Source organism: Dromaius novaehollandiae, chromosome 27 (genome assembly GCF_036370855.1).
Source record: "Dromaius novaehollandiae isolate bDroNov1 chromosome 27, bDroNov1.hap1, whole genome shotgun sequence".
NCBI classification, from domain to species: Eukaryota; Metazoa; Chordata; class Aves; order Casuariiformes; family Dromaiidae; genus Dromaius; species Dromaius novaehollandiae.
Window position 1 is genome coordinate 794,398 of NC_088124.1, and position 15,205 is coordinate 809,602.

General features: G+C 54.9%; 1 protein-coding gene across 1 annotated transcript; it reads left to right on the plus strand.

The window, feature by feature from the left end:
• Positions 1 to 7,851: 7,851 nt before the first annotated feature.
• Positions 7,852 to 14,224, plus strand: GPR37L1 (G protein-coupled receptor 37 like 1). Its single transcript, XM_026101201.2, has 2 exons — positions 7,852 to 8,692; positions 12,941 to 14,224. The coding sequence occupies exons 1-2, from the start codon at positions 8,000 to 8,002 to the stop codon at positions 13,751 to 13,753; spliced, it is 1,506 nt and encodes a 501-aa protein (XP_025956986.1). The 5' UTR covers positions 7,852 to 7,999; the 3' UTR covers positions 13,754 to 14,224.
• Positions 14,225 to 15,205: the final 981 nt, after the last annotated feature.

The window sequence follows — 15,205 nt, forward strand, 5'->3', positions numbered from 1 at the left end:
AGCAGGGCCTGGCTTGGTGCAAAATCAGCAGGCACATCACCCCCTTAGCCTGGCATTTCCCCCCCAGAAAGAGCAGGGTCCCTTAGCCACCGCCCCAGTGAGGCTGCCCCAGCCATCAGCAAGGCTGGTGCACAGGAGTGACTGAGCAAACACAGCTCACCTTGTTCCCAGCCCTAGTCCCTGCAGGCCCAGTCACTCATGCTGGAGGAAGGGATGGGCTGTTGCACTTGCCCTGTGGTGCTTGATGGCCTTCAGAAAGGACAGGCATTTCTGAGGACACCCAGCACATTATGGTATCAGGCCCCAGCCACCCTGGCCATGGGCTACCCACTGCTGAAGAAAGAGTGGCATATGGTCAGTCCGGTGAGGAAAAGCACTTTGAGGGCGGCATGCCAGTCTGCAGAAAAAATGGTGGGAACGGGAGAGGCTTTTTGGGAGCCCAAGGCTGAATTGCGGTGGGGGGTGGGGGAGTTTCTGAATGGCACCCCTGCAGTGTGGGTACCTGTAACCCCCTTCGTACCCCCGCCATGGCATGCACATGGTCCAGCCACATGCTGCGTGGCAGAGGTAACCCTGGCTGGGGTGCAAGGTCCCTTTAGATACATCACAGCACCTCACAGGTCCCAGCTCATGCGTGTGCTGTGCTGGACATGGGACCCCCTCCCACAATGGCAGTGCAGAGGGACCATCCCTCTACCAGCGACGAAGCCCAGCAGCCCTTGCGCAAGTTGCTCTCTCTGCCTTGGGGAACTGGCAGGTTCCTCACCCCGAGCAGCTCTGCCAAGAGCACAGACTGCACAAGTGTGCTGTCTCCAGCTTCCTCATCTCTCCTTTCTAGGACTGAGAAGTTGTAATACCCCCAGTAAGTGCAAATCGCCCTCAGTTTTGCTTTGAGACCTTCAATGGTTTGGGCGGAGCATGGAAGAGGCCACCGCTGAGCTTCAAACATGACCGCTTGGCATCTGTTTTCCTGCAGACAGGTTGTTTTCCATCGGTGTTTCCCCCGTGCCCTGATTTTGGCAGGCAGGTGGATTACTGTTGCAGGACACCCAACCTGCCTCTCCCTCTGCTGACAAGAGTGGGGATGGCAGGCTGTTCGCTTATGACTCTTGCGCTGACACAGGTTCTTTGTACTCAAAGCTCCCCAGGTGGAGCTAGACCTTTATTGAACCCTGGGACTTTAAAAAAATGATAGTTCAGATCTTCCCAAGCAATTGCCTTGCCCCCACCACTCTCCAGCCCCAAGGACATGGTCGTGCCATATTCCCAGGTGGCTTTCAACCTCCATGGCTTAAGGAGGCATTGAGGTTCACTGACAACAGTGAGGGATATGAAGCATCTTCCAGAAAACACCTTATCTTGTGAAACAGAGGCTGATAAGCACAAGCCTTGCAGCACAGTGGCTTAACCAGTCATGCTCTGAGCTCTACCTGACCTCCCCTAGGACTTAACGGGGTATGTTGCAATAGTCCAATGCAACCAGCACCCCAAACCCAAGCTCTGTACAGGTCTGAAGCCTCTCAGCCTCAGCATGCCACAGTCAGAGTGGGAGCACACAGCAGCTACAGAACCTGAGATTTAACCCCAAGGCAGATAAAAATGGGGAATCATCAAAGCATCGCTAGTAGAGTCAGAGGGACTGAACTGAGGCAAATGGAGAACACCATTCCCTGCTCCCCTTTCCCCCTATAAAAAGGGAGGATTTGAAAATGTTTGATTTTCTACATGAAACTTAGCACTGTTTTTGTTCCAAGTCACACTTTTGCATTTGTGAGTCAATATGAATCAAAAGGGAAGTTGCAGGCTAAGTGCCAAGTGGGCTCCAACAGAGGGGATGGGTTCAGGGCCTCTCCAAATGGCCTTTTACTTCTAGGAAATTGCTCATTTTATTTCACTGACAAATATCTTTGCCTGGAGCTGAACTTCCTTGGGTTTCAGTTCCTCCCCTGAATATGAAGTGATCCCCCTGCTCCAGAACAGAAAAACAGCCCCTGCTCACATGAACTGATAAAAATGCTTCCCTGTGCAGACAAGCCTATGTCTAATGAAGGCCTCAGCCCTGGAGAAAGCTGTGAGGTCCCCTGAGTTGGTCCCAGTGAGGAACTAGATTCTTGCTGTGGAACTAGATTCTTGCTGTGGCTCAAGGAAAATCCCATGGCATTTTTGGTTTCCCCACTGCAAAATGGGGTTGAGTGTTCTTGGTATGCTTTAAATTAATCATTACTGGGAAATTTGCCCACAGGGAGAAGAGCCCGGAGGCCCGCAAGTGGACGGAAAGGCCGTGATGGTGTGGGTTTGTTTCAGCACTGCCAGCTGGCCGCAGTGAGTTCTGCAATTAAATGGCTGTGGTTAGAGGGGAGAGGCTTTTTACAGGCTCCCAGAGAGGAGATGTGGGTGTAGTAAGAGGGAATCAGTTAATTCACAGCAGGCAGCTTTCAGGAGCCTTTTGATGATTCCTACTGTGCAGCTGGCTGGCACAGTCGTTTCTAGCAAAGAGTCAGCTATTGATTTGAGTGTATTGGGAACAGCTGATCAAACAACAGAAGCTGCTTCACCAGAAAAACCCCAACCTTTGGGCTGAACCATTAAACATCATCATTATGGGAGACACCAGCTCGCACGTTCAATGCCATTAGGAGACTGATGGGAACTCCAAGCATCACCGCTATCCTAAAGGACTGACCCAGGCAGGCTGGGTCCAGCACACTGAGAGTTAGTTTTGAGACACAGGAATTGGAGTGGCCAGAAATACTAAGCTGGAGTCAGCTACCAGCATGAAGACAGGAAAGAAAAGACGAATTAGAAAGATGATCATCCACAAGGAGTTTTATCATCCTGTTTCAGGGCATAAAAATTACATGGAAGCATCTTCATTCAGGATGAATGGTCATAGCTGTGGTGGGTCCAATAGTGCCGAGCGCTGGAGGACCATGTTGTAGAGCTTCCTTGCCCATGCCCACCTCCCACATACCTGCCTTCAGAGCAGGATCTGGTGTAGCATTTGTCTCAGGCTTTGCTAGGTGACTGTAGCATGCACTGGCCCTGTGTGTATTTACCCTGTCCCTTCCCTGCCCTCTCCCCACTTTTCTAAGAACCATGTAGGTTAACAGCACAGAGCAAATAAGTGTGTATGAGCCTATTACTGCTTTGCTCCTATGCAGCCCAGAGTCCAGAGTGTTTGGTGAAAACAAAAGGGAGCTGTTTCCCTCCTCGCATTGGTTATCTGGGTCTTGTCTACCCTATGAGTCTCTCTGGCAACAGGCGACGTGAAACGCTGACACCGTGAGAGGCAACCCCGGCAGAGGGTGGTGGTGGAGGAGCAGAAAGGCTGACCAGAGCAGCTTGCCCAGCCAAGCCTACAAAGGAGCCAGGACAGACTCACCTTTGTTATATGGCGTCAAATACAGCTTGTGGCAGCCCTGAGGAGCTCATCTAAGCTTGGCCACAGACAGGCTGAAACTTCAGGGTTTTTTTTCTTCTCACATGTATAGCAATTTAATAAAAAGAGTGTTTTTGCCAACAGTGAAAAATTAGGTGTGAAATCCATTCTGAAAGTGCCCACTCTTAATCCTTTTCAAGCTGCTCCTACTTATAGGGGACTCTCCTTCACTCACAGAAACACAATGCTCTGAGAGAGCTGAGCTACACTGTGTTTAATTCACCATTCAGGTTTGACCAGGGGCACGTGCCTGCCAAAAGAAGGACGTGAGATGGATGAGTTCTGAATTTCCCTCAGCACTTGGCTGAGGTTGCTCCACAGCGATTTGGATCAGCACAGCAGTGGACAAACCCACCAACCCTCACTGCACGGAGTAGCAGGAGTGTGGCCATCTGGAGAGCACTGTTTCTGCTAGACCCATTTCTCCTTGAGGACATGAATGAGCTCCTCAGGCTTAAGTTGCAGGGGTAACACACATGATGAGAAGCAGAGCAGCAGGCCCTCAACACAGACCTGCTCTCTCAGGCTGCCTGCAAACTCAGCTTGACACCACTAGTGCTCTCATGTCATAAGAAAAATGTTATTCATGCTTCACATGGACAGTCTCATTTCCCTTCACATGACCAGCCATCCATCTATCCATCTCAGTGCATGGCGTTATGCTTGAGGGGGTAGTTCTCATATTGTTGTCCAGACTTTGAGCTTTCTCCGTTTCAGCTGTGCTCCAGTGCTTGGATGGGTTACAGTTGGTCACCCCACAAATCACAAGGCCAGCAAACACTGTCATTTAAACCAGGAGGGGGTATAACTCACCCCACTAGGATCCTTCGTGGGGGTGGCACTGGAGTACATGCGTGGGATGACAGTGGGTCTTCCCACAGAGAGAACAAGGGAGTTGAAGAAACTCATTGCCTGACGTTAGAAGTCCCACCTGACATTCATACACTTCAGTATCTTGCTGCTGGTATCCTCTGGATCCCCTCTGGTCAGGGAGAGACAGTCTAGCAAGACAGTCAGACAGGTCATCCATCTTATGACCCCCAGCTTCACCACTGCCCTTGCTTTCAACAAAGCTCTCTTGCTACAAAGGAACAGTTCAAAAAAGCCCCAGAAGTCCCCAAAAGGGGAAATACATTTGGTGTGGTGGAATAGAGGCTCAGAACACTTCTGATTTTTGCCCCTTTTCTATCACATGTTTCTGAATTTGTTACTGATGTGTGCCATCCCCACAGATCCCAGGTAAAGAAACACAGATCTTAGGTGGCGTGTGATTTTTATGCAGTGTTATGTATAACTGCGGGTCAGATGAAATTCCTAGAAGAGAGCATTTAGGAAAAAACCTCTCCCAGGTTACACTCGAAGTCTCTCACCCTGATAAAGTACCTCCAAGGAGACGTCTGCAAAACCCAGACACACAATCATCTCCCGAGAAACAGTCTCAGTCTGTCTGTGAATCTGGACCGGATAAGACGCTGCAGAAGATAAACGTGCAGTTCCCAAAATGACCTCGGGCTTCTTGCCTGGTACTCCGTTTGGGGACAGCCGGGGACCCCACTGACAGCCCACTGGCTGGTACCTCCTAGACCAAGAGAGGGAAGGAAGAGGAGCTTCTCAGACAGGCTGTTTGGGCAGTGATTCCCTTGGTGACAGAACCTGTCCCAGGTCATTCCTGTGCTGCTGAAATGTCACCTTGCTCTGGTGAACCCTGCTGTTGTCTTCAAGCAATTCCATGACACACCCAGCTGTTGTGTAACTGCAATGAAATGAAACTAAAAATAGCTCCCTCTTGCAGGAAGACACCTGGCTGTGTTGCGCCATAGCGGAGGCAGTGCCAGGCATTAGCACCCTGCCAACAGCCGGGTCCCTGCTCAGGGGCGAGGAGTGCACCAAGGGCTCCCTCCTCTGAGCTGATGTGGGCATGGAGAAAGAGGCGCTCTCTCCTGTGTGCTCCTGCCCCAGGCCCTGCCCTGCCTCTGTTCAGTTCTTGTTCAACCCCGTGACCGGACAGCGTGGTCTTCCTCAGGGCCATGCCAGGCTGCACCGGTGTTGTGCCCGAAAGAAAGGGGGCAAAGGCAGCAGGGATCAGTGCCCCTCACCCACCTGTGCCCGTTTCTCCTGCTTTCCCGTTGCAGCAGGAGCTCGCTCAGCACCAGGCATTCAGTGGGGTGCAAACTGATGTTGTCCATCCTTCAGTAACTGGGCATAATTAAAATGTGAACAGTGCTTGGCTGGACAGGTTTACATTGCCCTGGCTCCGCTGCCATCCCCACATCCAACTACAGCACTGTGTCCCCATACACACAGGGACTAGTTTTCTTCTCCCACTGTTCAGCTTTTTTTGTACACTCGATATTTGGGGTTTGTTCTCCACTCATGAGAACACTTGGCTCACTTTAGTTAATGGATGCTGGGTTAAGGCAAGAGTACTCATGAGCGCTGGGGTCAGTCCCCTGGTCTTTACAGAATTCCCACCTGGCTGCTTGCGGCCTTGGATCCACACAGAGTACCTGAAACAGTTTTCAGCCCACAGAAGTCTTGCATGACTCCTCAGGCTGCCACCGGACTCCAGCTGAGCCACTTTTCCCCTTCTGTAGGTGAACTCTCATAACTTGCTGTCAGAAATTTCTTCACAAGTGCCTGTCTCTGCTGCACCCATTGCTCACAGAACAGATCTCATGCATTTCCATTGTTAACCATCTGTAGAACTGAGAAAGACATGAAATCCTTCTTTTCCCTTTCCCCTCAGCATATCCAGATTATGCTCAGAAATCATAGCATTAGAGAGGCAAAAAGCAGCACGCAGGTGTGGGAGAAGAAGTGAGACAAAGGAGAGCAGCTAGGCACAGCTGGACCAGCTCCAGCCTGCAAGGCCAACACCAGAAAGCCTTTGGGCTAAGTGCTGTCCTGAAGATGTCAGGGACTTCAAGCAAAAGTGCCAGTCTCTTGGTGTGCCTTGGACTTCTATGGTCATTGTTGACTGGCAATTGCATGCGATAGAGAACAAGGTCCAGCCCAGAAGGGATGAAGGACTTGCATATGGCTGGACCTGCCGCTTCAGGAGCAGAGATTCCTTCTGCCTCGCCATGGAGGGTTATGGGGCAATGGGGTCTCTGCCAGGCCCACTGAGGTAGCTGGGGACCAACGATCCGTTGAGTACAACGCCATTTTGAGCAGAGCATGAGTCTTACCCTGCTGCAAGCCCATGTCAGCAAATGTCCTGTTCCCTGCCAGCTTCTGGAGAGAGACAGCATCTGGGCTTTGGGCGAGGGAAGAGGGTCAGATCTCTCCTGGAACTCCATTTCCCTTCTCTGCCTGTCTGTGGCTCCAGTAGGATCAGTTGTCCCAGCTCCCAGTGATACAGTAAGAAGCCCAGGTTCCCATGCCCTGTGACTTCAGCTAAGCAGCCCTTCGCGCTCAGGGAAAAGTGGGCATGGTGCCACACAGAGAAGGCAGCACATTCCCAGCTGTGGGGGGCAATGAGATTCCCTGGCTGCAGTGGGACAAGGCATCCTGGCCCCCTGATACTACACCATGCAGTGACAAATTCACTAAAGCCCCAAGCTCCTGAGCAGCCCTGCTGCTTCAAGCCTGATGTGCAGCCCAGTGCACTGCCTATGTGCCACAGGGCTTGTTCCCACACAGTGATCTCTGCCAGCCATTTCCAGGGGAGCCCTAGTCCAGCAGGCATGGAGAAGCGGTGACAGCACAGCACAGAGGTGATGGGTAGGTGACGGCTGGCCAGCACAGGGAGAGAGAACACATAAGGGAACAGGAGAGTGGCAAAGTGGAAAGAAGATGAGTATGGGGAGAGGTGATGGGTATGGGGGAGAGATGATGGGTACAGGGGACTGGTCACCCTTGATTCTGTTTCAACACCTGTCCCGAGGGGAAAGTCAGTAGAAAAAGCAGCAGCAAACCTTGGGAGAGCAAGATCAACAGGTCTAACACCTCTGATGTGGCTACCAGGGCAGGCACATGCAAGGGGCTTCCCTTGGGGCCAGACAGTCCTTCCCCTCACCCTCCCCACCATGGGCCATCCACCCAGGTCCCCACAGCTCCTCAGACTCCAGGCAAGGTGGCTTGGCTGTTCGAAGACATCCTCAGTCCAGGTTACGTTGCGGGGAGCCAGATTGGCAAGGGGGAGTACAGCAGGGGACAGGCCTTGCAGTCCTGAATGCCAGACTTTGGGCATCCTTAATGCCATTTGTTTGGGGAGGAGGGGAAATGCGCGTGAGAAAGGCTCAGCTGAGCAGTTCGTCTCCGATGCCGGGCCTCCGGTGCACCAGCTGCTGAGCTGCTCAGCCCTGGATGCTGGCGCGTCTCTGCAGCACTTGGCAGCCTCCTCGGGGAGTGGATCCGTGACCAGCAGAGGGCCCGGCACTGCTGCGCTGGAGCACGGTTTTTATTCTGGCCAGAGCTTTCCGGAGAGCCCAGAGCAGCAGTTGGAGCTGGACAGACAGGCAGCTCCTTGGGACGTCTGCCTTGCTCCCTGCAGCCCCAGGGTCCCTGAGCTGGGGGCTGCTCTAGGACACGGTTTCTCCAGAGAGTGAGAACGGGAACATGCCTTTGCCACAGGCTCTTGTTCTTCTGCTGCTGGTGCTGCCGGCTCCGGGGGCTGTGGCAATGCAAGGCAAGGCTGGGCAGCCTGAGGAAGGCAGCACCCCTCACATCCAGGGCGCAGACGGAGGAAGGACTCCGCCGACGATAGCCCAGGACAGAACAGAGCTCCGTCTGACGAAAGAAAGGCTGCGCCGGGGGACGGAGAAGGACTCCAGGTCAGTCCAGCAGTATGTGCCGGGGGTACAGGTGGAGTTCCCGCGGCCTGTCAACCCCGCCAGCCTGCACCCAACCAAGACCCTGCTGCCATCTAGCACAGACCCATCCGAGCAGCAAGGAGGGGTCCCCACGGATGGAGAGGGAGCACAGCCCCGAGCCAACCTCACCACAGTGTCCGACAAGCGGATGCAAATCCAAAACCCCTTGTACCCAGTGACAGAGAACTCCTACAGCGCCTATGCTGTGATGTTCCTGTCCCTCATTGTCTTTGCGGTGGGCATCATTGGAAACCTGTCTGTCATGTGCATTGTGTGGCACAACTACTACATGAAGAGTGCCTGGAACTCCATCCTGGCCAGCCTAGCCTTCTGGGACTTCCTCATCCTCTTCTTCTGCCTACCTGTGGTCATCTTCAATGAGATCACCAAGAAGAGACTGCTGGGGGATGTGTCCTGTCGCATCGTGCCCTTCATGGAGGTAAGGGGCTGCACAGGGCTCTGGAGTGCTCAGAGATTTGGGTCCTCTCTTCTTTTGGGGCTGTTAATGGTGTCCAGGGCTTGGCACAAAGGCTGTATGCCCCAGAGGCCCTGTCATGGGGTACTGCAAGGAGCTCAGCCATATTCCCAGTACTGAACTCTCCAACTGTCTGGGCCCAGAAAAAAATGTGATAACCATTTGCCTGGGAGAATACAGCAGCCATAGGCCCTTCCTTGGGGGCTGCAATCAATGCAGTGGGACCTGGGGCTGGAAAGAGCCTGTGAAACCCTCCCTCGTCCAGTCAGCGTGGGGCCGTCTGTCCATGGGGTCCATCTATCCATCTGTCCCTATCCCAAACTGACACCTGTCTGACCCTGCAGGTTCAGCCCCAGTTCCATGGGGTGCTGGCCCAGAGCTGGCCGTGGTGGGCTGGTGAAAACAGGCACAAGAACAGGGGGATACAAGTGGAGAGGGCAGCTGTGTGGAGGACAGGGGCAGGAGAGCCTGTGGTTAGGTTTGGGAATCTGAAATCCATGCCGATCCACAAGCCTGTCACAAGCGCGATGGGGTGTCCTCCATCCAGGGTGTGTGCCCAGCACCCTAAGAGATGGCTGCAGGAACCGTGGAGATGGGGGCAAGCAGAATAAGCAAAAGCTCCCCAAATGGCATGTTTTTGCCCAGGTCTCTCTCTTGCATTGAGAAAAAAAAAAAAAAAAAAAAAAAAAAAACAGACTATAGGGCCTTTCCCATTTTGGGGGAAGTCTGGCATCAGGCTGCTCCCTTCTGTGCCTACACATGTCAGACAGACCCAGCCTGGTTGCACATGTCACCTGGGACTCCAAAGCATGGCTTACTGAAGAGGAGGGGCAGACACAGGGCTGGAAAGAGGCAGCATCAGGTCCCTAGGGCCCCCCCTCTCAGGTTTGGTCAGGCCGGCCTGAGTTTAAAACCCTCCCATCCCACCAGGTGCCTACTCCCATGGTCAGTGCCCTACAATATAACGCACAAAAGACAGCCACAAGATGCAGGCCATGGCTCACGCTTTAACCCTGGTCAGGCTGGAGAAGACCCCCTGACCCTAAGGTGCAGCCTGCTCCTGCTTAGGCTTCCTATAACCACTGACATTCCCAGCAGCCATGGCCAAGGCCAGCCCTGCCTGTCCTGGTGTTGACATCATGCTGAGCTGGGATCTGGATTCCTGTCATTACCAGATCTGTCTGTGCCCATCATCAGGACTCATGCCTGCAGCTACTCAGAGGAATAACAGCCTGCCCCAAGTGCTGGAAGGGGACAGAGAGTGGACCTTTGGCCTCAGATTAGGAAAGCCTGTTGCCACAGGGAACCTGGGAATGCTCCCTGGATGTTGAAGATGCATGTCCCATCACCTCCCCTCCTCTAAATTCCCCTTGATGGCCCTGGGAACCTAAAATCCATGAATTCAGAGTGGGACCTGCAGGGCCCTTTGGGAGCAGGTCCTGGCTGGCTTCTACTCCATGACTGGCTGGATTGCCCTCTACTGCTTCATCTGACAGTGGATGCAGGTTCAGGTGACTCCAGCGCAGGGGCTTAGGTGTGGGACTGTGTCAGAAAGCCCATTCTGGGCATGCTGGGCAGTGTGCACAGCTGCTGCTTGGGCTCTGACACCAACCCGGGTGAGCAACAAGAGAGCTCCAATGCTCTCCACAGTATGCTGTTGGGTCCTGGATGCTGGCAGCAAAGAGACACCTGAAATGCCCAGTGCCTGGGGCAGCAGAGGCCTAGCAGGGCTGGAAACCCTGAAGAGGAAAGAAATCCCTATGTTGGCAGGGCAGGAGCATAAGCTGCAGTGAGGAGCTGTGCAGGCCTGGCCCCCACAGCTAGGGCTGCAAGGTGAGTGACACAGATGTCACCAGTGGAGCAGCTCTGTCCTGCAGCTCTGTCACCCAGTGGCACCATGACAGCTTCAACTCACGGGCAGAAGTGCCTTTGTGCTGGGTCTGCAAAGGCATAGGGGTTCCTGGGGCTTCTCTCACGGCTTGAGATGCACATGCCCTCAGCAGGAGACCCTGGTGATGCCACTGGGTCCTTCAGGTACAGGCCTGGGCTGGTGGTCCCTGCACTCTGTGTAACCTGCTACGCAGAGCCTAAAATCTGCCTCGATCACAGCTACCAGCTGCAAGCTACAGCCCATCAAGATGAAATATCATTTGCTGGTGGAGCCACGCAGTCCCAGTGTCTCTTAGCAACGTCTTCATCGCTCAGCAAACAGGAGCTGCTCATTTCTGGAGGTCTCCCACCCCAGCCTGTTCCTAAATGAAATGTTTGTTCTGCCTCTGCCCCCCCCTCCCCCCCCCCCCCCAAGCCTCTCATCTCACAGCCAGGCAGAGGCAAGACTCAGAGAGGGCCAGGAAAGTGGGCAGTGGACAGGATGGCATTTGCCTGAGCAGCTGGGCTCAGTGCCCTGGGTGAGGCTGGAAGGGATAGGGGATGGAAGGGAAAGAGGATGGCCCCCAAACAAACCCCTTCTTGAAGTGGCTATGCCATGGCCTATTTCCGAGCCACACATGGGTTCAGTGGCCATGTCCATGCTGAGGTTCCCTGCTGGGGGGGCACCTCCACCTGCAGTGATTAAGCAGCACCAGAGTGCCTGCCAGGCCCTGGGACAGCTCTGTCCCTGGAGAAGGCAGGATGGACAGTGGGACCTTGGGGCTGCTAGTTGCGCCAGTTGTTGGGGGGTGATTTGGGGGGGGGGAGGGGCAGCCAGTGTGAAGCCCATGCATCCTCACCACCGGCCACAGCCTTTACCATGGAGCATGGAATCACACCCTGGAGACCCCACCAGCCAGCCCAGGCCTAGAACAGCACAGGTCAGTGGCATGGAAGCCCTGCGATCCCCCCTGAGCTGCTTGAGGGATCCATGTCTGCAGGGCCCTGCCCTGCTCCTATATCAGCCCCCAAGATGAAGGATGGATGTCACACAGCCCCAGTGAAGCATGTTCCCAGCATGGTCCCCAGATGAGGCCATGTCCACTCTGCTGTCCAATTGCCAATGCAGCCTTGCCCTCCTGCCTCTACAAGGCTGGCCTGGGCCACAAAGCAAGGTGAGAAAGCAGTTGCAAGGCTTCTCTGCTCATCTGCCTGTTTCCCAGCACCCAGGGACCCTTCAGCCTGGGTGAGAGGGCATTGCCAGGCCAGAGCTAAATCCCTACCAAAGTAACAGCCAAGAGGTAAATCAGACTACAGCCTAGTAGTTAGTATCTAGTAGTAGTTAATGACGTTGAGTACAGGGTGATACTGCTGAGTGTAACTGGACAGTGATGCTGGGCACCAGGCACTGTGCTCTGCAACGCTACTTACAAAGATGCCAGCCCAGGACCACTGAAGAAGGTCCATTGGGGGGGGGGGGGGGTGCCAGGCCTGTTTCTTTCAAAATCCATTGACAGGTGGTTGCCTACAACATGGGCATCATGTGGTGCCCTGGAAGTTTTTCTGGGCACTGGGAGTGTTCCTTGGCATAGAGTGAGGTTATGCGGCTTTGTGAGATCAAGAATGGCCATGGGGGTTGGAGGCGAAGTACTCCTGTGCACCAGTGTGTGACCCTGCCATATCCCAGCCTGAGGGCTGTGGGACTTGGCTCAGAAAAATGATGCAGCTCTGGAGCTTGGACTATTAATGCTGATTTTGATCCTCGGTGTCTTGCCAGCGCTCCCAGAGCCATTGCGATTCCTCGACCTCCTTTGGCCTCTTCCCTTTGGCAAATGGGGATGTTTTTCCTGCCATTTTCAATGCAGCGGAAATTGCCCAGAGCTGATTTGTGACAATGGCAGTTTCAACTTGTTTGGCCTGTCTGGGAAGCAGAAAGCAGCTCTGCATAGCAGGGCAGAGAGGAGCTACCTGGGGGCCCTGGGAAGGCATTGGTGGGGGTGATGGGTCCCTGTTTTTCCTCTCCCAGAGCCATGCAGGATAGAGAAAGAGCCTGAGGGAAAATCCTGTCATTGCCATCCTGGCTGGACAGGTGGACATCTAGTAAGGCCTCTCCCTTCCACAGAAAAGGAGGCCAAGCAGGGATGAATTGGTCAAGAGACATGTTTATCCACTGCCTTCTTAGGTAAATGGCTGCAACCTGGGATGGGACTTCTATAAAATTTTGGGGGAAGTGTCTTGGATTTTACTCTTGGGTACCCAGCGGTTGCCACCAACCTGGTAAAGGCAAGCCCATCTCAGTGTCCCTGCAGTGAGGTGAACCTGTTTTCCCTCCTCCCTTGCTAGGTGTCATCCCTGGGGGTCACCACATTCAGCCTTTGTGCGCTGGGCATCGACAGGTTCCACGCAGCCACGAGCCCCCAGGCCAGTGCCCGGCCCATCGAGCAGTGCCATTCCATTATCGCCAAGCTGGCCGTCATTTGGGTGGGCTCCATGACACTGTCGGTGCCGGAAATCCTGCTGTGGCAGCTGGCACAGGACACATCGCCTGTGTCTGGCATGGTGACGGAGTATTGCACCATGAAGCCTTCATCCAACCTGCCTGAGTCCGTCTACTCCCTGGTGCTCACCTATCAAAATGCTCGGATGTGGTGGTACTTCGGCTGCTACTTCTGCTTGCCCATACTCTTCACTGTCAGCTGCCAGCTGGTGACCCGGAGGATCAGTGGCACCGAGAAGACATCTGAGTGCCGGGGGGCCAAACACAGCCAGTGCGAGGGTCACTTGAACTGCACCATCATTGGGTTGACCATCATCTATGGTCTCTGCACCACCCCTGAAAATGTCTGCAACATCGTGGTGGCCTACATGTCCCCTGACATGTCCAGGCAGACCTTGGACCTGCTCAGTCTCATCAATCAGTTCTTCCTGTTCTTCAAATGCTCTGTGACGCCTGTCCTGCTCCTGTGCCTGTGCAGACCCCTGGGCCAGGCTTTCATGGACTGCTGCTGCTGCTGCTGTGAGGGATGCAGCCCTGACACCACCTCTAGCGAGGGCAGTGCTGACAGCAAGCTCAAAACAGAGATGTCCTCCTCCATCTTCTTTGACAAGCCCCGGGAGTCCCCCCCACCTCTCCTGGCCCTTGGCACACCTTGCTAAGTGCTGCCAGGGAGCCGTAGAGATCATTTTACCACCTTCTCCCAAGACCAAACGTTTTGCTGTTAGTGCCTGTGTCTGGACGTGGAGCATGCAGAAGAGTCAACTCAGGGGCTGCGCCACAGGCTTCAAACCCCACACCGGGCAAGGGGTTTCCAGTCCACGTGGCTACACAGGCGGCCTTCTTGCCTCTGACAAAAGGCCACCAAGGACACCGGCATCCTCCTGTCCAGGCTCCCTGGCCCGGCTCGGAGAGGTTGCTGCCCTGGGAACAGAGATGTGCTGAAAAGGTCCCATCTGACAGCAACGAGGGTTTCCATGGTGACTTGCAGAGGACATAGCAAATATAACTTGCCCTCGTCCTGTTCCGTCCCCTCCTGCCAGCCCCCTCCACAGTAGAAGGCCCCAGTGACTACGTCCCATCAGATCCAAGCACTGCCCTGTAAGAGCTCAATAAATCGGTAACCTAGAGCACCTTGCGCATGCTGCCATCCAGCATTGCAGACCAAAGCCCTTTGGTTGGGGGGGGGGGTGCCAGCATTTTGGGCTTGGATGTGACCATGTTGCTCTCCTAAGACATGGGGTCTCTGGGATGGGCACGAGCAGGCAGGGTGGGGTGGCTCTGAGCTCAGCAAGGGGCCAGTGCAAGGGGTCGGTGAGGCCCATGCAGTGCTGGGCAGGAAAGCAGTGATGCTGGGCTCAGGGCAGCACCTGATGGAAATGAGGAAAGGTCCCCAGCAACTCTGCTCTCCTCCCTCCGGGTTGCTTCTGAGCATGCTGGTGCCAGGCCAGCCCCTGGTGCAGCGCCCTCCAAAGTGCCAGGCTCAGGGTTATTCGCAGGGCTCAGTCCAGCCCCAGGAAAGCTCAGTGCTGGGCTGAGGTACCCTGCGGCCTGGGAGGCACCCAGCTCATCTGCAGCAAGGTGCAAGCGCTGGCTCTCTTGCCCGGAGCCTCAGTGCAGCCCTGGCTCCGCAGTGCCTCGGGGCAGCGCCAAGCAGGGAGCTGTGCAGGACCACCGGACCCCAGGACCCCAGCACCGTCTGCAGCAGCCGGGCCCAGCTGAGCAGGGTTCCTGGCCTTTTCCACCTTGCTCATCAAGGGTATAAAAAACACAGTCCTGAGATGATGCCTGCAGGGTATCGGGGTTTCTAAGCACCACATCCGCCCCCTTGCCCACGGCTCTGGAACCCGCGCGGGCTTTCAGGAGCGCTTCGGGCAGCCAGGGCAGGTCGGGGGCGGCCGAGGGCAGGCCGGGCGCAGAGCGGCCGCGCGGCTGGCCGTGCCTGGGCCTCCCTCCACGCGCTTGGGCCTCCTGGCCCCGTTCGGCGGAGCTTGTTAAAGCTCCTTGTTCTCTCCCTTTGGCGTCCACCCCCAGGCCCGCGAAATGCCAGGGAAAGGGAGATGGTTGCTAAGGGAGCTGAATGCGAGGGGCTCACTGAGGGCTTTGTACAGGCA